This window comes from Schistocerca cancellata, chromosome 11, assembly GCF_023864275.1.
Source record: "Schistocerca cancellata isolate TAMUIC-IGC-003103 chromosome 11, iqSchCanc2.1, whole genome shotgun sequence".
Lineage (NCBI taxonomy): Eukaryota > Metazoa > Arthropoda > Insecta > Orthoptera > Acrididae > Schistocerca > Schistocerca cancellata.
In genome coordinates this window covers 122,251,898-122,275,818 of record NC_064636.1, presented here as the reverse complement: position 1 = coordinate 122,275,818, position 23,921 = coordinate 122,251,898, and the positions used below count along the sequence as shown (strand labels likewise).

At 42.5% G+C, this 23,921-nt stretch overlaps 1 protein-coding gene across 2 annotated transcripts in view; it reads right to left on the bottom strand.

Annotated features, from left to right (window-relative positions):
- LOC126108601 (uncharacterized) overlaps positions 1-3,936 on the bottom strand; it is a 106,404-nt gene extending 102,468 nt beyond the window's left edge. The window contains exons 1-2 of one of the 2 annotated variants that reach the window (XM_049913902.1): positions 3,802-3,928; positions 1,772-1,858 (exon numbers count right to left, since the gene is read on the bottom strand). In XM_049913902.1, the coding sequence (XP_049769859.1) occupies positions 1,772-1,840 (69 nt within the window). In that variant the 5' untranslated portion in view covers positions 1,841-1,858; positions 3,802-3,928. Of the gene's footprint in view, positions 1-1,771; positions 1,859-3,408; positions 3,526-3,801 lie in introns of those variants that run through there. The other variant, XR_007523563.1, reaches the window with a different exon arrangement.
- Positions 3,937-23,921: the final 19,985 nt, after the last annotated feature.

Below are 23,921 nucleotides of genomic sequence, written 5' to 3'. Positions count from 1 at the left end.
ATCTACAACTACTTGCGTTTACCAACTGCTGACATTTTGATATCAATGCATGAACTACAATACCACTAGAAGAATGAACAACCTGAATATGAGCACGACACTACACACACCAAGTTCATAGAAAGAAAGGTAAGTGAGAAATTCGAAGCACAAAGGTTTTCTTCTTTTGGTGGTGGTGGGGGGGGGGGGGGAGGGGGAAGAAGGTCCTACTTGACGCAGACTTTGGCAGCTGACGCTAACAAAAACCTGATAAGGCTACTTTTATAACATGACATTGTCTAGCGTGAGTGTACATTTGTGTTTTCACTGCTTCTAGAGAAACTCTCAAGATGAATGATTCAGAGCAAATGACATCTTAACAGTGTCACCGGATTGTTTTGATCTAGCTACATAAACGAAATTACAGCTCTTTGATGAAGAAAGAAATGAAGGATATATTTTCAAAACCAGCTCGATGAGTGAATTTTCCATAAAATGTTGATGGCCACACACTGGAAAATTGAAAATCCTGCTAATCTCAGAAAAACTTAATCAAGGAGTGAGCTCTAACAGTAACTTCAGCATGTTTTAATTTGCCTGAAGCTGACAGTGACATTCTGCTATAATTACTTCTTTTATGATCACCAAACCTGTAAGCATATGTTGTATGTTACAGACGTGACGTGTCATACCTGAGCCCACACAGTTTAACTCTGATTATATTAACATTTAAGTAATTTATTTGATACTAAATATTTAGAGTGGTAATGTGAAGATCTACTGGTTAAAGACCACTGCAAACATTCCAACATTCTGTAGTTAAAACTGTAACACTAGTTTTTTCCTTTTACTTTCAGCATTACCACCATTTCCTTTTTAGGGTTGTACATTACACTATCAACTGCTCTTTCATTTAATAGTATTTAAGCTCCTCAAACGATTTCAACAACTCTTGGTCCCCTACCACTTCTCTATATTTAATAGATTCTGAATACCTACTGACAAAACAAAAACAGATCAAGAACGGTAATATTGCTAACAATAACTTTGAGGGTATAAAACCAATTAAATGAACAATCGCAAAAATTATACACCAGGAAAGAATATTGTAGGTCATGAGTTTAGATTTCTCCATCAGGCACCATGACGAATAGACTGCCAAATATTGTCTTTGCAATAAATCCACATATATATCCCTCTTGTCTGAGAAAGCAACTCTGGTCAACTTAAAAATTGACCACAAATATAGCATATGATCAATTCGTCCAGCAAACCATACAACTGACCTACAGTAGTAGCTAAATCATCTGCACTCTAGCAAGTGGAGTCCAATTGTATATTACTTTATCATATCCATTAAAAATACCTCTTTCTAAAACAGGAACAAATCTATACATTAACAACACACTGAACTAAATCTCAAAGCAGGAAATTAATTTGTAACAAGTGATTGCTAACCTCACAACTCAAGAACATTTGACAATTTCCTAGTAGACAGTAAACATGTGATCATTGACTACTGGAATGCCAACATCACACTAACAATAAGCTGCAGAAATTTTTAAACATATTAAATATTAGAGAGCGGCATCATATACTACAAGACACCAATCCATTGCAAATATGTTGCACAGCCAACAGTCACAACTTCGTTTGGTCAAGAAGCAAAACCAACAGCCAATACCAAATTTTTCATCTGACATACAACAGGACATGTAATCTGCTTGTTTACACACCCCACTGCACAAAAAAATTAATGAAACAATGGTAAAAAATACAAAAAGCTATTTACCAAGGATTCTGGTTCAGCATATATTTCATTCTTCTCTTTTTTCACCCAACTAGTTCCCTTGTAGTCCATGATGGCCCTCCTAAGGCACTGAAAAACAAGAAAGCCAAAGTGATATGTTTACATTGTTATTATTCGACATAGTGCACTGGCAGTATTTTCTGGCTGCAGCAAGTGAGTTGATGCATATGAAAAATTTAAAAATGGCTGAGGGACAAAGAACCTGACAAAATTAACTGATTTACAACTTGCTGGTTATGGGGACTCTGAAGCCTCAGTGTCATTAATGGAAAACAAAACTCAATTTGAGAGAAAACAAAAACCCCCCACACAATGGAAACAAATGACTTTCAGTTACTGCTGTTACTTAGTAGCATTTGCTTGTGGTAATCAGTCTTATTCTGAATATGGTAGCTGACTTACCTTTCTTTTTCCACATAAATTTCGAACTGTCATGTGAAGCAACTAAGATAAACTGAATTTACCAGACAAATCTATTTACTCTAGACAATTTTACGTATGAAGAATAAAAGATTAAAATGAGTCTCGAGCTGTATCGAAGCCTGACAATGTATCCTGCAAATTCCTTAATATATGGAGTAACGTAAGAGGTTTATAATTATGTTCTTAACAACATATGCAAGAACAGGAAAGAATTATTTCTCAATCATACTGGCTGCATTTTCAATCAATCTATAAACCCATATTTGCTCAAGGTATTCAGAAAAGCAGAACATGAAAATCCACCCACACAGACAGAACTTTCTTTTTTTCAGCCAGTTTAGTATGTATTTTTAACAACTGTTTTCCTTATACAGTCATCTACATTCAACGTTATCAACTCAATATAGAGCAATGCTGCAATCTTTACCCAGTCACTAAAAATCTACACTGCTGCCTGCACGTTGCATAGAAAAATAAATGATTCTTGACTGTCAAGATTTAACAACAATTAAATTCCTCTAACAAGACTTAGTGAAATTACTTTCTCATAAGCGTACCCCTGACAATGTTCTGCGGTTTTCGGATGCTTTTGTCGGTGGCAATTACACATACCCATTCGGCCTTACAGAGTCAATTACATTTCCCATATGCTTCCGTAGATTGAAACGTGCACATTACTACAAACAGCAGTTAACACTATTTACTGAACTATGGAGCACATAGGCACATTGAAAATCCATGGAAAACGCAACACAATGAATTCCCTCTACAGCATTCTCTTTCATACCAACATAACCAATCCCTGATACTCTGTATTAACGTATGCTAACGAATCTGATGTATCGGCAGTACGATTGTTTGCGCTACAACCCGGGCAAACTACAGATCAGATTACAGTAAACACTTACTGTCCCTATTCCTTCCTTCACAAATATTGTTACCGAACTTCGCATGCACAACACAAGTAAATATGACAATATGAATGCAGCGTGTGTGTGAACTTCATGAGGGTCTTTTTTCGTCAATCACAAAGTATTGCACATTGACCTTCACTTTCTCTAACCACCACAGCATATAGACACTTTTCCCGTAATTACAGACAACACATCAAAATATCTGGCGGTTCTTTTGCTAAATCACGGGAAACATTCAGCAATTTTATCGGACAGAACGAAAACAGTAAGCACATTACATATCCACGCGTCGATTTGGTATTCTTCGTAATTGCCGAACAGCACAGGTACGTAATGTGCGCTAATATGTTTGTCTAAACACCAGTCACCTCCTGCTCGCAATGCGGAAGCACAAGCTCACTGAAAATAACAAGTGTTTGGTTCTGATACACATAACCTGAAATAATTACTTACCAAATTCTAAGGCTATCTCAAACCATAACCAGAAGCGCCAAGGATGATACAAGAATTAAATGTGGAACAAACTTATCGTTCAAATGTGCCCAATAAATTAAATTAAACTAATATTATAATTGTACGAACAGTTACTATAGCAGCATTACAAGGCATTGGCAAACTACTTCATTCGACGCAGTTAGCTGTAATGATAATAAAGATTAAGTATTGACTTAGTACCACACTCAATGTGTGTCTTTCCGTGATTTCCTGTCTCCACCATCAAATCACTTACATATTACACAGAAAACGCAACACAATACCGTACAAACGCATGACACGAACTACTAAACTCTACAGTCGTCTGCTGCTGTGGTCAAAGTCAATCAATGCGGAAGAAGGAACCTACCAAGGAGGTCGTTCTAACATTCTTGGAATCAGAGCTGCATATCTGCTAGGAAAAAATTAAAGTCGTTTGTTGGTTAATTTGGGGGAGGGGACCAAACAGTGAGGTCATCGGTCCCGTTGCTGAAGGAAGTCGGCCGTGCGATTTAGGGAAGTCACTGAAAACCCCATCAGGAAGCCTGGACTCGGGTTTGAACCGTGGTCCTCCGGAATGCGAGTTCATTGTGCTATAACTGCGCCACCTCGCTGTTTCATGAAAGTTGTACGGGAAACTGCGTGTTTTTTATTAATATTTTCATAGTTGCAAGTATGGTTTCGAAATCTACAAATAATTCTACAGTATTTATGGATACTATGATCACACAAACTTTAAAAAAAAAAAAAAAAAACATTGTTCACACAATCGGCTATATAACAAAGCTTCAACTAATACAATATTGCGAAAAATATATGCTGTACTTACTAAATTTTAAAAATAATACTACTAACGAAAACAGAGACTCTCATGGCTTGAAGTGGAATGTATGATTCGTCAACTTAATACTGTCTTAAGGGACCATCTACCAGATTTTAAACAAATTTAAATAAAGCAATGCTTTACACAATTTTAGCATTCAGAGAATCCCTCATCCCTAACTTCAGAGCATATCAACATGAACAAAAGTGCATGTCTGAGAGTTTTCTTAAGTTAATAGTGCTGTATGTGAAATAGTTTGTAGTAAATGCATCCTACTCAGAATTTCACTACTAGCAAAATGAAGGAGCATTAAATTTTGCATCGAATTATTACGTAAATGCCAATATCGGTGTAGCCATCTGGCTGCAGTAAGTTGTCAAAGTTCGTTCTTTTTTAGCAACTTGTCTAAAAAATCGTCTTCAACTCCTGTAACTCAAAAATGCCTACTCCAAATGGAAATCGTAATCAAAGTTGTAGAACATGACATTTCATGTTACGAAAGCATATAGTTTTTCAGTTTTAGGCACTATAAATTGTTCATACTATTGAAACCAAAGGTGTCTATTTATCTTTTTACAAGCAAAGTTATTCAATAAAATGAATTTCCAGTGGGAAGACGGCTCTCTAATGAGCACATATGTGTTTCTATGTACATCTTTTCATGTTTCTTCTTTCGTGTGTATTTTTATTCATTTTTATGCATCGCTTTATTGGTGATAGTGGATCGCTAAAATGAAAACCAAGTACATAGTAATGGCCAGTATGAGTTTACGTACGAGTAATACACAAGTATGTACAAATTGCAACGTAACCTTCCAGTAGTGGTGGTTGTATAAGTCCACCTAAGTAGGTAGATTACCATCGCTTTGACATGTCCTACCGCTCCTGCAAGCTACCGTCTGCAGTAAATGGTTTCTTAAATTCGTGTGGTCCACCAAATTACTGGCCAGTGCGAGTTATTGCTGGGTATTAATAATTTCTAGTGGAAGGTTTCAACGAACCGGTAGAAATTTGAACGCAACGGATAACGCGTTTTTTGAACCACTACAGAAGGCACCTATACAGGGATTAATAGGCATTATATAGCTTTTATTTGCTTTCATGACCCAGAAATCGACTGTGGTAGTGACTGCCACCTATTCTTTATGATGGAAGGAGTAAATAATCAGTCGAGGGTAGAGATTAATTGATATTTATTCATTACCGATGGTATTTCAACAACTAGTCCTGTTTCTCTTGCAATGTACATCATCATAACCGGTCTCAGGCTGACATGGTTCAGTTTCGCCACGTAATTATGGAATGGGACAGAGGAGCGCAGACCTGCCTACAATGTAATTCTATACAACCGCACAATTATACCTATACCCTCGGTTATTACATTCAGTTACTATAGATTACTCAGAACAAGTTCCGCAAAGACAATACAAGCAAAACTAGGTCAGGGTGGAAGAGTATTTCGCAAATATTTATCAAATCAGTGGGCATTAAAATCCGATACTTTTCCTAGTGGCATGTGTATTTTACTTAACGCACAACATTACCAACAAATCAACTCATTATTGGGGTGCACAAGAAACATCACTTCAATGCTGTTCAACCCACATGGCCAAGTTTGAGTAGCCAACAGAAACCAAGAAAAATATGAACCCACACGATTATTCCTATTTTGCACTCGCTCACTATCGTATGATTATTCATCATATACAATATATCCTCAGACCGAAACTATAATTTATCACTGCGGCGGTTGCTCCAACCGACCACGTGGTGCGAAAGCAAGTTCACAAAGAAAACATATGGAAAATAAATAAAAATCCCCAAAATATTACTGTAAATGGAAGAGCAGATTAAAATACATTGAATGAGTGAATTTCCGTTAAGCACAGAGCAATAACGTGACCGTGAGCTTAAGGTACATAAAACTACAATTTATCACTGCGGCAGTTGCTCCAACCGACCACGTGGCGCGAAAGCAAGTTCACAAAGAAAACATATGGAAAATAAATAAAAATCCCCAAAATATTACTGTAAATGGAGGAGCTGATTAAAATACATTGAATGAGTGAATTTCCGTTAAGCACAGAGCAATAACGTGACAGTGAGCTTAAGGCACGTGGTGCGTTGCCTGAACAAGGCACTAACGCAAGGTCTACTGAAATTCGAGTGAATTAAGAAAATCCATTCCCTTATGGGGTTCAGTGGTAATTTCGCACCTGATTTCAACATCTGGACTTCATTACAGAGCAGATTTCGGACAATCTAATACCTATGTTAACATTACCAAGACATGAGCTGCGTCTCCATGTCTGTCCAGCACCACAACCCAGGAACAAGTGCTCTTCGAACCGAATTCACCTAACCCTTCCGCTCACAAACGTGGTAGGGGTGGTGCGCCAACCTGACAGAGCCTATACGCGCGCCTGCGTGTCATCTTTGCCCTGACCTGCAAACTTGGTCCCTGCTAAACTTGTTCACGCTTTGGATGGTTGGTACTACCCTACCCCAGAACGACCATTCATGCAGTGTTACAATCTGTGCCTAAACCTTTCTGCTAGATCACCCACTCACTCATTTATACCATCCAGGCCGCACAAGGGAAAGGAAAATGGGAAACGTGGTACACAACAGAAAAATTTCAATAAATAACCCTTTTTAGTCCATTCTCTCCTTTTGGACACCAGCTGAGGTATTACCTGCAAGAGAAAAAACTCTTGCTAATAATTTCTGCATGCTAGCAATTTAATAAAACATTGGAACGGTACAACAAGTTCTGTTTCAACATTATCGTGTTGCAATTTGAATTTGGCGAAATTTTCTAGTGGAGATAGTCCTGTAATAATAAATAATAATAATAATAAATGATAATAAATGATAATGAATGGTAATAAATGACAGTGAATGATAGTGAATGTTAATCAATGATAATGAATAATAATGAATTGTAGTAAACAAAAGTAAGGTTTTGCAGCCATTATCGTGTTGGGATTTGAATTTGGAGGGAATTTTCTAGTGGAGGCAGGTCAATAATAATAAATAATAATAAATGACAAGAAATGATAATAAATGACAATGAATGACAATAAATGATAATGAATGATAATAAATGATAATGAATGATAATCAATAATAATGAATAATAATAATGACAAGTACGGTTTTGCGTGCATTTTCCTGTTGGAATTGGAATTTGGGGCCTATTTTTTCTGTGGGCATAGGTTAGTGGACGTAGCGCAATTGGTCTATTTAAATGACAATAAATGATAATGAATCTTAATAAATAATAATCAATAATAATCAATAATAGTAATAAAGACAAGTACGGTTTTGCATGCATTATCCTGTTGGAATTCAAACTTGCCGCCATTTTTTCTTCTGGAGGCTTAGGTTAGTGGACATAGCACAATTGGTCTATTTTCCCACCAAAATTCAAAATTCCCGCCATTTTTTCTGGAGGTTAGGTTAGTGAACATAGCACAATTGGCCTATTTTCCCACCAAAATCCGCCATCTTGGATGACGTCATGGGCTGTTGCCAAGTCTACATGCCGCCATCTTGGATGACGTCAGCACCGCCATCTTGAATAAATTTGGCAACAATGGAGAGTGGGCTGCAACGAACCTTGCCCTAGTAGTAATGATGATGATGATGATGATGATGAGGTTCCACATAAGGGGATGTACAAAAGTATTATCCACGTGCGTTAAAGCGTTGGCAGCTGCTTTATTGAGCGACCGAAATTACGCTCTTTGTGGTAAGATGAGTGAGGCGATTGCTGGTGTAAGAACAAAACTTTAGGCATTTAGGGATGGCCAGAATACATCTGATCGAGTAAGGACCCATCCGTACCGCTGTGCCCAGAGTCTCGGGACGCCATGTCGCCGGCCACTGCTGGTGTGCGGCAGCCTCTGCGCGAGTGAGTGGGTGGCTGTGGTCGTAGCTTCCGGTTTCCTGAACGGTTTCTCACACACCGCGTGGACTCGAAGAATACAGACGTGGAATATTAACAACGTTTGTTTCATTTACAGACTTTTAACAACTTCCATAAAAAAAATCGCAGGCATTACTTTACAGCACGCCCCTGTAGATGAATCTGAGTCAGAGAGACGAAAATACAGAGACATGAAGTCCTCTTGCTATCCTCTTACATACGTACGGCACAAGAATAATACTATACGGAAACAAACACACGTCATCTATTTCTCCTGGACAGAGTCTAACTTTATGACATATATTTACCGTTTTAACTACACCGCCTCACATCTCAATGTAGGTCAACTACAAGAATTTAATAAGGTACCCGCTGAAAGTTTCCATGTTCATACTGAGGCACCAGCGTGGACAATAAAACAAACACAACGTTTACATGATCCACAAAACTAGCAAGGTGAAAATTTTTATAAAGTTGTTAGATGCGTATGGATTTTTTTATATTGGTGTTACTTTTACACCCTTGGTCTCTGAATGACATTTACCCTGGTTGAATCGAACTTTGCAGTAATGTCATAATAATTTTTTTGAGAGTAGGACAACAGTGGAATCTTACGGAGGTGGAGCATACGGCACAAGAGGGGTGTCCAAAACTCAAAAATACATCAGTCTATGCGTTCGAAGCCGCCTTATTAACCCCCACAGCACCACCGCACCATGATTACGAGCGTTCTGTAAATAAATGAACTGGTCACTGTTGGAAGATTATTCGACGCAAGGTTTCCGAGTCCACGAATTGCTACAAAACCTCCGACTAAGGAGAGGCACATAAACACTCCTGTACCTTCAGCTGGCATCTGCGATGTCACCAGCCACCAGATGCATACGAGAGCCTCTGCCACTGAGTGAGGCGTTGGCGCCCGCATCTCATGGTCGTGCGGTAGCGTTCTCGCTTCCCACGCCCGGGTTCCCGGGTTCTATTCCCGGCGGGGTCAGGGATTATCTCTGCCTCGTGATGGCTGGGTGTTGTGTGCTGTCCTTAGGTTAGTTAGGTTTAGGTAGTTCTAGGTTCTAGGGGACTGATGACCATAGATGTTAAGTCCCATAGTGCTCAGAGCCATTTGAACCATTTTTGAGGCGTTGGCTGTGGTCGCGGCAGGTTAGAAATTAGCCAGTGGTGGACGACTTGGAACAGCTACGTGTCAGATCGATTTCTGTGGTGTAGCAAAAATATAATTTCAGTATCTTCCAAATAAATAAAAATTAAGTTCAATATTTTCAGTTAAATGCAATAAATACGAGAGTTGGAACTCAAATTGAGGCAACTATTTATTCACAACCCATACAAAAGAGTTATATGCTTTCACCTGTTACTGTCCTTCAAAATAGTCACCAGCCTTGTGTAGAACCCGTTGCCAGCAATGTGCAAGGCGTAGCAGAGCCTGTTCTGTTGATGGTACAAATCGAGCGGACTGAAGATATGGTGATTCTCGTGTTCGACTGTGACGGTGTTATCCTAACGCATTACATTCCTCCACGGCAGACCGTCAACGCACGGTATTACTGTTCGCTTTTGGAGCATCATCTGCGACCAGCTTTGCGAAAAAAGCGGCGACACTTTCTGCACAACCCACACATAATTTTGCACGACAATGTGCAGGCGCATACAGCGCAAGCTGTGGCTGCTCTGTTCGGTCGATGGGACTGGGAAGTACTGTATCATCCACCATACTCCTTGTGACTTTGATTTGATACCGAAGATGAAGGAACCACTTCGTGGCATTCGCTTCAGAACTGTTCCAGAGATTCGACAGGCAGTAGACCGCTCCACTCGCACCATCAACAGAAGAGACTCTGCTGACGGTATACTACGCTGGCAACAGGTTCTACACAACGCTGCTGACTACTTTGAAGGACAATAACAGGTGCAAACATGTAACTCTTTTGTAGCGGTTGTGAATAACCAGTTGCCACTATTTAACTTCCAACCCTCGTAACTTCTCGCCCGTTGCAGTAGTCATACATCTTCACACCGCATCAAATAACTTTGTCCACATTAACCAACATTTTTGGAAGCAAGAGGGAACGTGACAATGTGAGCATTTCTTAAAACGGTTGAGCGTCTCCGTGGGAGCAAATATCGATTGTGGACCTGGAACTCTTTTATCGGTAACCGCATTTCCAGAATCGATATAACAGTGTCAACATGACCAACGAGAAGCTGTTTTGTGAGATAGATCCGCCTTTGATGACCCCTCGTAGGACGCACTAAACAAACCGTACTATGCGTCATTCGCAGAAACGATTTCTGGATTACATACGCTTACGTACGTGAGTGTCTTCCTGAGACGTTAAGGATTCAAATGCTAACAAATAATTCTAGCATAAGAGACTTGTTTGGCTCTTACTGGGACATGGTTTTGAAATAATTGCAGATACAGGCTGCGGACCTCTTTCTGTTACGGCTTTGTGCTATCGACTGTCAAACACGATGGAGTATCGACATTATACTTGACAAGAGGTTATAAAAATGATAACTTTACTTGTTTCCGAGTGTCAACAAGACGTGTTTGGGTCCGTTGCTACATACGACAGGACTGTTGAAGAGATCAGCGCACCATTTCCGTACAGGAAATTTAAATGTCACAGCAGTGTAAACACGTCGCCTACAGTGCTCGCGTGATCCTTTTGCTGCATCAGAAGACAGAGCGATTGATAATTGTATAGTTGGCAGCTGTAACCAGGAGAGTTAAAACCGATCGGACGGCGCTGGATTAGCCGAGCGGTCTGAGGCGCTGCAGTCATGGACTGGACGGCTGGCCCCGGCGGAGGTTCGAGTCCTCCCTCGGGCACGGGTGAGTGTGCTTGTCCTTAGGATAATTTAGGTTAAGTAGTTTGTAAGCTGAGAGACTGGTGACCTTAGCAGTTAAGTCCGATAAGTTTTCATACACATTTGAACATTTTTTAATAAAATCGATCGGAAAGATTTCCGCCGTTTGCTTTTTCAAGATGTATCGGGGCCGACATTATAACAAAAATGAGACACACTGGAAAGTAAAATTAAAAAAAAAAAAGTTTTTCCATAAACGCACGGAACTTTCAGAGTAGTCATTACATTACTTTAAGAAGCAGAATGTCAGGGCAGACACACTCGATTACAGGGGTAGCATACGCGGCAGTGCAGGATCGTTAATAATGAATGAGTCGCGAGTGTCGATGTTATGACGTCACCATAGTGTATCAGCAAGAGACGTCCCCCGAGACCAGAGTATACGTAACGGAAATGAAGCGAAGGGAATCCTGCGAGGCGCGCCATATTTCCAACATTTTTCGTCGTTTTCTACATGGCTTATCTAAGTATAATATTTGAAACTAGTGTTTTAGGCGAAAATATTTACAGTACTGTTATCAACGCAAAACCGAGGGATACAGATATTTTTTTTATATCGTAAAAAGGCTTTACATTTTCTGTCATCTGAGAGTCCTCACGGATCATATTTCGCAACAATGGATTCAACCTGGACAGCGGCTATTGTCTTAACGCCGAGTGACCACAGAGCAATTGGCAGAATTTATTTGGGACCCATGTGGGGAAACAGCGTCGCAGACATCGACACCTTACGTGGTAGCAAGGCACCACTGATAGGGTCCCTGAAAAAAAGTCGATTATCATTTTCGAAATTATCTCGATTTGTTACTCAAGTTTGGGTGCAAGAATACGGATAACGTCTGACGCAAGAATGCCGTCGTGAACAACTCCGTTCTGGTTGTAAAGGAATTTTCGGCCTACAGTTGTTTCGCGGCAATTTATAAACACCGTGTCATTTTAATTGTTTCTCTATCTGATGCTGACGAATTACAGAGCGGTGAAGTCGAAAGAAACGTGATCACGATGATGAGATGGAGGCCATTTCTTAGCTGTAGTTTATTCGGAAGAGCCATACGTTCTGGCCGAGCGGTTCTAGGCGCTTCAGTCTGGAACCGCGCGACCGCATCGGTCGCAGGTTCGAATATGGATGTGTGTGATGTCCTTAGGTTAGTTGATTCCTTTAGCAGGGCATAAGAACGATTTGGTCTCTCCATCAATATTCCAAAGACAAAGGTGATGGCGCAGCCAACTCCTGGCTCCTCCGTTCCCGATTCCAGCATATCCATTTATGATACGCCCTTGTAACAAGTGGACCATTTCCTCTACCTAGGAAGCATACTGTCATCTAACTGCTCATCTGGAAAAGATGTGGATAATGGATTACGTGCTGCCCATGTAGCATTTGGACGTCTTACAAAGCGTATCTTCCTGAATAAAGACCTAACTCTTACACCAAACTGATGGTGTACAAAGCTGTAGTCATTTCCACCCTGCTATATGGTTGCGAAATCTGGGCGTTATATTGCTGTGATCTGAAGAAACTAGAATGTTTCAACCAGCAGAAGCTAAGATATATCATGAACCTGAAATGGGATGACTTCATAACCAACATGGCTGTTCTTGGGAAAGCAAATATGTATAGCATGGAAGCTCTTATCATTGGGCATCAACTCAGATGGGTCGGACATGCTCTTCAAAACTTTGAGCTGGAACGTCGAAGAATGGAGAATGACAAACGCCGGAGACGTAAACTCCTCCAGGCTCAGCCACGTCCTCCACCTTCCATCAGCTGTAATGTCTGTGGCCGCCTGTTCCACGCTAGGATTGGATTGCTAAGCCATCAACGACACTTCCACGCGTGAACCGTGATAAAGAAAATCTCGGGAGAGTAATGAAAACTCGGATACGAGTATCAGCCGACGACGACGAGTTAGGTTTAAGTAGTTCTAAGTTTAGGGGACTGATGACCTCAGAAGTTGAGTACCATAGTGCTCGGTGCCATTCGAATCATTTTATTCGGAAGAACGTAACTTTTCTTATTGTGTTTTCTGTGGATTAAGGAAGACATCACTATGCACTTTCAGTCTGTTCCCATAGGAAATGAAAGTAAAAGGCAGAACATTTGACGAGTTGGTCCAATCACTTCATCGCCTCGTTAGAAAGGGCGACCCGGTTTGATAGCGTCTCTGGTTTGGAAAGAGAGATTCAGCCGTGGGCAAAAGTTTGCGGCCGTTACTAACTAGAGGCGCGCCCCTACTTCCCAGACACAGCAGTGCACACATCGAGAGCTGAATATTAAACACAAAAATAAATGTGACGAAGTTACTACAATGATTCTGTCATTTTTCTTCTGGTCTCAGTGTATATCTAGTGCAGAAGACTAACGTAATCTCGATGACGTTGTGGTGTACGTGGAGAAGTGGTTAAACATAATGTGTCGGAAAAAATGGCTGCTATCAGTTCCTTACGGCATGACAACAACGTAGGTTCATTTGTTACCAATATTGAATAAACTGAAAGTTGCTAAATATCGTCTCCAGAACCGTATGTGGATAATCTCTAAAACAGCAGCTACAAGATTCGATATTCACATCGAAGCATCGGTCTGAACGAAACAAAAGTAATATGCGTCGTTCACAGAAATGTTCTGAGTACCGGAGAGGCTTTCCTACGTAAAGTCAGTCTACTAAAGACAAATTAAAGACGCCAGTAGTACACAGTAACTTCAGCTTAGCAACTTTTTTTGCCCTAATTGGGACCTGGTTTTCAAAGATTAGCTACATAAACGGTTCCCGCAAATTTCAAATACAGGTTATGGACTATTCAGACACGTCGGAGGGCGGACACCAAATTTCGTACTAGCACCTACTAATGATAAATTTCTTCTCTTTCATTATCCATGCAACTATGATGCCGACTTGATACTTGGCCGGAATGTGTAAGAAATCACAGCATTACTTCCTGCAGGAGGATGGAACCACAACGTTAACACTTTGGCAACAGAGGTTGCACAATTTGATTGTGGGGTCAGAAAATAAAGCGATGGAAATTTGTGCGTTTGGCACTTGAACCCGCTGTGTGCCAAACGATTGGTTAGTTGTACGCCAGTGATGTTTTTTAAGAGTGTTTAAAGCTGTAGCAGAACAAAAAGGCACTCCCTTAAAAAGATAAACTAGATAATAGAATCAGTCTTTTGGAATACTGAACGTATCAACTTAGGTGCAAGAGTGTAAGGCCAACCTCTGTCGATTGTAGGAGCTGCATTGTGTGGCGTTGAATAGTAAGACGCGAGTGTCCATGTCACGACGACAGTGTTTGGGTGTCACGAAACGAGGCCTGCCGTGACGTGTATACACTCCTGGAAATGGAAAAAAGAACACATTGACACCGGTGTGTCAGACCCACCATACTTGCTCCGGACACTTCGAGAGGGCTGTACAAGCAATGATCACACGCACGGCACAGCGGACACACCAGGAACCGCGGTGTTGGCCGTCGAATGGCGCTAGCTGCGCAGCATTTGTGCACCGCCGCCGTCAGTGTCAGCCAGTTTGCCGTGGCATACGGAGCTCCATCGCAGTCTTTAACACTGGTAGCATGCCGCGACAGCGTGGACGTGAACCGTATGTGCAGTTGACGGACTTTGAGCGAGGGCGTATAGTGGGCATGCGGGAGGCCGGGTGGACGTACCGCCGAATTGCTCAACACGTGGGGCGTGAGGTCTCCACAGTACATCGATGTTGTCGCCAGTGGTCGGCGGAAGGTGCACGTGCCCGTCGACCTGGGACCGGACCGCAGCGACGCACGGATGCACGCCAAGACCGTAGGATCCTACGCAGTGCCGTAGGGGACCGCACCGCCACTTCCCAGCAAATTAGGGACACTGTTGCTCCTGGGGTATCGGCGAGGACCATTCGCAACCGTCTCCATGAAGCTGGGCTACGGTCCCGCACACCGTTAGGCCGTCTTCCGCTCACGCCCCAACATCGTGCAGCCCGCCTCCAGTGGTGTCGCGACAGGCGTGAATGGAGGGACGAATGGAGACGTGTCGTCTTCAGCGATGAGAGTCGCTTCTGCCTTGGTGCCAATGATGGTCGTATGCGTGTTTGGCGCCGTGCAGGTGAGCGCCACAATCAGGACTGCATACGACCGAGGCACACAGGGACACCCGGCATCATGGTGTGGGGAGCGATCTCCTACACTGGCCGTACACCACTGGTGATCGTCGAGGGGACACTGAATAGTGCACGGTACATCCAAACCGTCATCGAACCCATCGTTCTACCATTCCTAGACCGGCAAGGGAACTTGCTGTTCCAACAGGACAATGCACGTCCGCATGTATCCCGTGCCACCCAACGTGCTCTAGAAGGTGTAAGTCAACTACCCTGGCCAGCAAGATCTCCGGATCTGTCCCCCATTGAGCATGTTTGGGACTGGATGAAGCGTCGTCTCACGCGGTCTGCACGTCCAGCACGAACGCTGGTCCAACTGGGCGGCAGGTGGAAATGGCATGGCAAGCCGTTCCACAGGACTACATCCAGCATCTCTACGATCGTCTCCATGGGAGAATAGCAGCCTGCATTGCTGCGAAAGGTGGATATACACTGTACTAGTGCCGACATTGTGCATGCTCTGTTGCCTGTGTCTATGTGCCTGTGGTTCTGTTAGTGTGATCATGTGATGTATCTGACCCCAGGAATGTGTCAATAAAGTTTCCCCTTCCTGGGACAATGAATTCACGGTGTTCTTATTTCAATTTCCAGGAGTGTAGAATATAGGGGAATGACTGTAATTCTGTCGTTCTTCAAAATATGGAATTTTCGGGACAGTGTTTGAAACATTTGCTGTCATTGCACCTTGGCAAATGAACAGTGGTAGTCATGGCATTAACAATGTGAGTCTTGAGGAAGTTAGGTTAACTGAATTACAACGTGTGTGATACTGGCACAACGAGGACTTCAATTGTAAAAATAAGTGCTCGATTCCAGCTAGAGATACTGTGACGGTCTAATACATTTGGTTTCAAACAACTGCATACTTGCAGCGCTACAGGAACATAACTGAAATCTGACATACAGATGTCTTTACTCAACATGATCGGTAATATACAGAATATGTATACATAAACCGCACCAAATGTCACGATGAGAACAAGATAAATTTCAAGTATCACTTACACGTATATCAGACTGAGCTGACGCTCCAGACTGTACTTTTTCAGAAACGAAGACAATAACATGTTCATTTTCATTTTTGAATATTCCTTGAAAGGGCCAAAGTAAATGGAATATGAGCCACCACTTAATTCACAAAATCATGTATAACAAATGTTCAAACTGACCACCGTTTCCATGCTGGTGTAGCGCCTTAGGTATTCAGTTACGACCTCTAGCTTCTATACTGAGATTCCTTCATTTGACGCTGTCTTTGTGCCCCACACTTTTGGTCAAATTGTGGTTCCTCACCCTGCATATACCGAGCGAGGTGGCGCAGTGGTTAGCACACTGGACTCGCATTCGGGAGGACGACGGTTCAATCCCGCGTCCGGCCATCCTGATTTAGGTTTTCCGTTATTTCCCTAAATCGCTCCAGGCAAATGCCGGGATGGTTCCTTTGAAAGGGCACGGCCGACTTCCTTCCCCATCCTTCCCTAATCCAATGAGACCGATGACCTCGCTGTCTGGTCTCCTTCTCCAAACAACCCTACAAACCCTGCATATGCCAGACGAGGCGTGACGAAATGTTGGTCGAATTCTCAGGAGTCCAGTGCACTTAATCTCTGGCAGAAAGTGATGAAAACGACAAAATGGCGGAACGTGTTGGTAGTGATCTGTAACTTTAAAATTCAGTAGACGATAACTATGATACGTTTAAGAAAGGCGCTAAGGAAGTGGATGTAAAGTACGTTTCTTGATTACGAAGACTTACAGTAAAGTACCAAACGTATAAGTGTCGTGGCGAGGGCGTCAGTCACGCTATGAGACAACACATGAGACAGCGCAGAATCGGTACTTCGGAAAGCAAATACACTCCTGGAAATGGAAAAAAGAACACATTGACACCAGTGTGTCAGACCCACCACACTTGCTCCGGACACTGCGAGAGGGCTGTACAAGCAATGATCACACGCACGGCACAGCGGACACACCAGGAACCGCGGTGTTGGCCGTCGAATGGCGCTAGCTGCGCAGCATTTGTGCACCGCCGCCGTCAGTGTCAGCCAGTTTGCCGTGGCATACGGAGCTCCATCGCAGTCTTTAACACTGGTAGCATGCCGCGAGAGCGTGGACGTGAACCGTATGTGCAGTTGACGGACTTTGAGCGAGGGCATATAGTGGGCATGCGGGAGGCCGGGTGAACGTACCGCCGAATTGCTCAACACGTGGGGCGTGAGGTCTCCACAGTACATCGATGTTGTCGCCAGTGGTCGGCGGAAGGTGCACGTGCCCGTCGACCTGGGACCGGACCGCAGCGACGCACGGATGCACGCCAAGACCGTAGTATCCTATGCAGTGCCGTAGGGGACCGCACCGCCACTTCCCAGCAAATTAGGGACACTGTTGCTCCTGGGGTATCGGTGAGGACCATTCGCAACCGTCTCCATGAAGCTGGGCTACGGTCCCGCACACCGTTAGGCCGTCTTCCGCTCACGCCCCAACATTGTGCAGCCCACCTCCAGTGGTGTCGCGACAGGCGTGAATGGAGGGACGAATGGAGACGTGTCGTCTTCAGCGATGAGAGTCGCTTCTGCCTTGGTGCCAATGATGGTCGTATGCGTGTTTGGCGCCGTGCAGGTGAGCGCCACAATCAGGACTGCATACGACCGAGGCACACAGGGCCAACACCCGGCATCATGGTGTGGGGAGCGATCTCCTACACTGGCCGTACACCACTGGTGATCGTCGAGGGGACACTGAATAGTGCACGGTACATCCAAACCGTCATCGAACCCATCGTTCTACCATTCCTAGACCGGCAAGGGAACTTGCTGTTCCGACAGGACAATGCACGTCCGCATGTATCCCGTGCCACCCAACGTGCTCTAGAAGGTGTAAGTCAACTACCCTGGCCAGCAAGATCTCCGGATCTGTCCCCCATTGAGCATGTTTGGGACTGGATGAAGCGTCGTCTCACGCGGTCTGCACGTCCAGCACGAACGCTGGTCCAACTGGGCGGCAGGTGGAAATGGCATGGCAAGCCGTTCCACAGGACTACATCCAGCATCTCTACGATCGTCTCCATGGGAGAATAGCAGCCTGCATTGCTGCGAAAGGTGGATATACACTGTACTAGTGCCGACATTGTGCATGCTCTGTTGCCTGTGTCTATGTGCCTGTGGTTCTGTCAGTGTGATCATGTGATGCATCTGACCCCAGGAATGTGTCAATAAAGTTTCCCCTTCCTGGGACAATGAATTCACGGTGTTCTTATTTCAATTTCCAGGAGTGTACATTGGTCAGTTGCCAGAGCATTGAAAACGAAACGTAATTTTTAACTGTGTTGGTCACATTGTTCCTGTTACCATGCATAATGACGGTATCCTTTCATATCGTCTGTGATCGGTAGTGATGACTGAGACACTGTTAAATACTGTGACATTAACTTCTCTTCGTACCTCAGTATATACCTACAACATATGGGCAATGAATGATCTATGGAACCACGCAGCCGTCGACCAGAATTTAGTACTTGCTGCGTATTTCCATGTAGCCTGTTTACTGAGCAGCCAAGGTCAGCGGCACGACAGATACGACGTTTACACGAGACACAACATTCAGAAGACGAAAATTTCGGAAATCGCTTTTTTCAAGTCATCGTTACATATTAAACCCTAATAGGTTCCGCTAGTCTGAAGAAGACTCCATGTTGCGAGCTTCATAATTTTTAGGCGTATGGTCTCTGCAGTGAAACTGACCTTGATACAGTGAACTTGTCTGTGCTTTCATATCGAGAGGAGACATTGCCAAATGGTGGAGGGTACGGATTTGTTACGGGCGGCAGTGAAAATATACGCAGAAAAGGACATTGCACAAAAAGGTTTATCCACGTCCATTAAAGCGTTCGAAGATACTTAATTGAGCCATCAATGTTACGCTCACTGGTGCACGGTTTTGAATTAAATGTAGATATAGATTGCGAACCTATTCTGATTGGCAGCTTTGTGGTACCGACTATTCAACCACGATGGAGAATGGACGGCATACTTGATAAAGAGGCTACAAAAATGATAACTTTACGTGTTTCCACATTGTCAACAAGACGAGTACGGGCCTGTTTTTATATTTGACCGGAATGTGCAGGAGATGACAGCACCATATAGGGAAAGAAGACGTCACGGCAATCTAAACATGTCGTCTACACGTCTCACGCGATCCTTTCGCTGTATCAGCAGACACAGCGATTAATAATTATATAGTAGGCAGCTGTAACCGGGAGAGTTGAAACCAGTCGGAAAGATGCCCGCCGTTCGAGTTTTCAAGCTGTATTAGGCCTATACTAGAGCAAACATGAAACTCATTAAAATGCGGAAAAATGTTTCTTCCGTACTTTAGTAATAAGAATGTGAGGCCAGGGTCACTCGATTCCAGGGGTGGCGTGTTAGGCAGTGCAGGTTCGTTCGTAATGAATGAGTCGCGAGTGTCGATGTTACGACGTCACCATGCGTCTCAACGATAGACGCCCTCCAGAGACTTGAATATATGTAACCCAACTGAAGCGAAAGGAACAGCTAATTCTGGGAAACTCGCCATATTTCTAACATTTACCGATGTTTGCTACTTTCCTCTTCTAAGTGTCATGCTTTGCCTAGCGGTTTTACGCAAAGTTGGAACTGTTATCAACGAAAAAAGGAGGAATACAGATATTCTTTTGTATAAGAAAAGGGCTTTTTTTCCTGTCATGAAAGAGGCGGCACAGTTCAGATTCGCAAAAATAATTTCACCCTGTACAGTGGCTGTTCTGCAGAGCAGTTTGTCGAATTATTTGCGTCCCGACGTGGGGAAACAGCGTCGAAGACGTCGACACCTTGTCTGGCAGCACGACGGTAGTGATACGGTGCCGCAAAAATGGCGATGGACATTTCTACAGTGATCCTGAACTGCTACTAAAGTGCAACTCGGCAAGAACACGGACAGCGTCTGGCGCAAGAATGCTGTCGCGAGCAACTCCGTTCCCAGTTCTAACGGAATTTGCGGCCCACAGCTTTTTTCGCAGCAATTTATTGTGAACTGCGCGTCATTTTAACTGTCCGTTACCTGACTCTGACGAATTACAGACCGGTGAAATGGGGAGAACTGCGATTACGATGATAAGCTCAAGGCTTTTTCTTAACATTTCTTATCGTGTTTTCTGTGGATTATGGGAGACAACACTATGCTGTTTCAGTCTATTCCCCTAAGCAATGAAACTAAAAGACAGATTTACCCCGAGTTGGCAAATCGCTTCATCGTCTCGCTAGTACGGAAGACCTCCAGTATGAAAACGGAGATTCAGCCCTTGACAAAAGTTTGCTACCGACGCTTCCTCAGTTCCCAAATAGAGCAGTGCACACATCTAGAGGTGAGTAACACACGCGGAAACGAATGACTTCGCTAAATATACTGATATCAGGTGTATTTTATTTCTTTCTGGTCTCATTATAAACCAGCGGCAGAAGAGTAACATAGAGTGACGTGGTGGTTGTAGGTGAAGTATAATCTGTCGGAACAAAGAGGTGCTATCAATTTATTCTGACTAGAAGACAACGTACCTTCGTATACTACTAATCTGCTACCAATTCTGACTAAACTGAAAGCAGCTAAGTTTTCCATGATAGAAATTGTCTTTATTTTTTGTCTAGGTTTCTTGGACACAAAGAACACCTTTGTCATTTCTTGGAGGGTTGGCGATTCACAGGTGTACTTAGTCCTTTAGGCTCATAGTCATATCCAAGAGGAAGAAGACCACTTTTTGCTCTCTTTTGTAGGCACCTCCTATCACGTGGTCTTCTGTTGATGTAAGGACGCGCGAGCTGTAGTCCTAACTGCAGCAGCAACTGCCGCCTCTTCTGATTTGAAGTCCGGCTTTGTGGGTGATGTTGCTACCACATAGTCATTGCAGGGATCCCAGCAACGTTGATCATATTATAGAAGACTACAGGAGGCCCGTGCTTGGTTTTGCGTTTCACGCGGTAAGTGCCCACAAGTTGACCCATGGTGTCAACACCCCCCTCATGTTTGTTGTAATGCTCTATTACTTCTGGCTTCTTTTCGTGACCAACTAAAGTTCATGATGAGTGAAGGGAGGAGACCAGTATAACTGCTCATGACTTCTTTGGCGCACATGCTGCTGGTGATGTGGAATCAGAGAATCCAAACACAGAAGAATTTACTTCCCTCTGACGATGTGGCCGCATCTCCTTTGGAATTTTAATCTTTTTTTTCCCTTAGAGTTCCGTCATTTGGTGGTTTTCAGCGCTAGCAATTCTCTCACTAAAGGCATGCTACTGAAAAAAAATTGTCAGCTACAATATTGCGGCCCTTATTAAACCATTTTACAGTTAGATTTCTTATGACTATGGAACCCTGATTTACTTCTCTTTGTTGGCCGAGTTGATTTCGCAAGTAAATCAGTTGATTCAGTGGAAACGCATTTCTAGCATCTCAAGCCCACCATATTTTTATACCATATTCAGTAGGCTTGCTTTCAATGTATTGCTGAAATTGCCATTTCCCTCTAAATGCCACAAGCTGTTCTTCAACAGTTATATCAAAGCCTGGCCTGAATATGGAAGAAAGCTGTGAAATGAACATTTCCCAGATATCTCTAAATGCAGCTAATTTATCAGGAATTCTGCTATCTTCCCTTGCTTCCTTATTGTCAAATCTGAGAAAACGTGTGATAGTTTGAAACCTTTTAGCCACATTGATGCTCTGAAAATACATCTGCCACATTCTTCGTTCCACTGTTCACTCAGGTCATCCTTCCCTGAACTGTAGGCTCCAGAAGATATAAGCAAACCCATGTGGAAAGAAACTGGGCCTTGAAGAAAAGACTTTTACGACACATCATTTACGCAACTAGTAGCAGCTGTTCGTTAAATATTTTAATTTCCTCTCAAATAGCAAATTTTTTCTATCGCCCTGGTAACTTTCAAAGTGTTAAATATTTTTTGTGCAAAACTAGACCTCGTGCAGGTCAATTTGACACCAGACTTGCACACTTCTCTTTTTTCTCATAGTATACATCAAATGAGTATTTCTCAATTACTATGATTACATTTAAAGTAATCAAATATTTTTTCCCAAAACTAGACCTCACACTGGTCAATTTGGTATCCTATTTCTCCATTTTCCACTCTTCGTTTGACTATGAAAATTGGGAGAAAATTTTTCTCAGAGTAATAATTAATTTTCCCTTAATTACCCTGGTTTCTTTGAACCAAATAAACTTCTTTTACTTTATTTTAATTTATTTGCTTTATTTTTATTTTTTAGTTTTTTATTTTTTATTTTTTGCAAAACTAGAGCTCAAGCTGATTAATTTCATAATCCGTTTGCCCACTTCCCGGTCTTCTGTCAGGCATTAAAATTGAGACAAGAACCAGTTTTGTAATCTATAGGGAGTTTCGTTTGACAGGACGCATATAAGTGAAGCTCAGCGGACTAAATTTTAGTCATCCCTGGACAAATTAATACTAGCATTATTTAATACAGTGTAATTCTGCCCCTGAAACTGATAACCACCCGGATTCGAATGGGAAGCGAGACCACTATGTTGTGCAGGTACGTCGCACCCAGTTTAAGACTTAGGTTGCCTAGCCACTTTTTAGTCACATGCTGCCCCAGGTTTGGTCTGAGTGACTGCAATATTTAAATAGCTATAAAAATTGCATTCAGCGATTTCAGTGGAACAGTTACTAATTTTATGTAAAGGTTACATTAATATTCCACAAAAAATATTTATTCAAATAAAATTTAAAGGTTATTTTTACGAAAAAACACATTTAGCAGAAAACCGCACAAAATGAACATAATGTTACATAATAATGTTAATACTACAAATACCCTGCACTCCAAATTTTACTTTTCTCCATATTTTTATCATTTATTACACATGTAATAACAAAAACATTAAAGACTCCTACAAAACAATTAAAAAGAGAAAATTACAGTAGCATTTTTAAGGTGTTTAATTTCTTTCTCAGAGGTTTTCTTTGCACTCACTGGAAACTTTTGAAGACATTTCATGTCAGATTGGCTTCTTGCAACAAAGATAAATATAAGATGTCTTTCCCTTTTTTTGTTTGAGTCACAGGTGGAGCATGTTTTGCGTCTTTCCACAACGACTTCTACTCTTGGTTCTGCTACACTCAAAACACGGTGAGGGATGCACGAAGTTCATGGTTGTGTGATAGTTCTTGAATCACTTCTTATCGACTTTACAAGCTTCTTCAAAAGTTAACGCTTTTCACCTGAGTATTGTCTTTGTGGGAATTGTGAGGGACAAGTGCATTCACCCCACTTATGTCCAACACGCGTAAAAATAATGTCATTGGCCATTGTTGGAAGAGGCTTCGACGAGCAGCGATATCTGTTTCGATCTAATGTATTTCTAGCAGAACGTCTAGCTAAAGTTCATTCTCCACACTTCTGTTTCACCACCTTTATCACTTACTTCATTCGAGGAATTCACAGGTGGCACCATAAATTCGTCTTT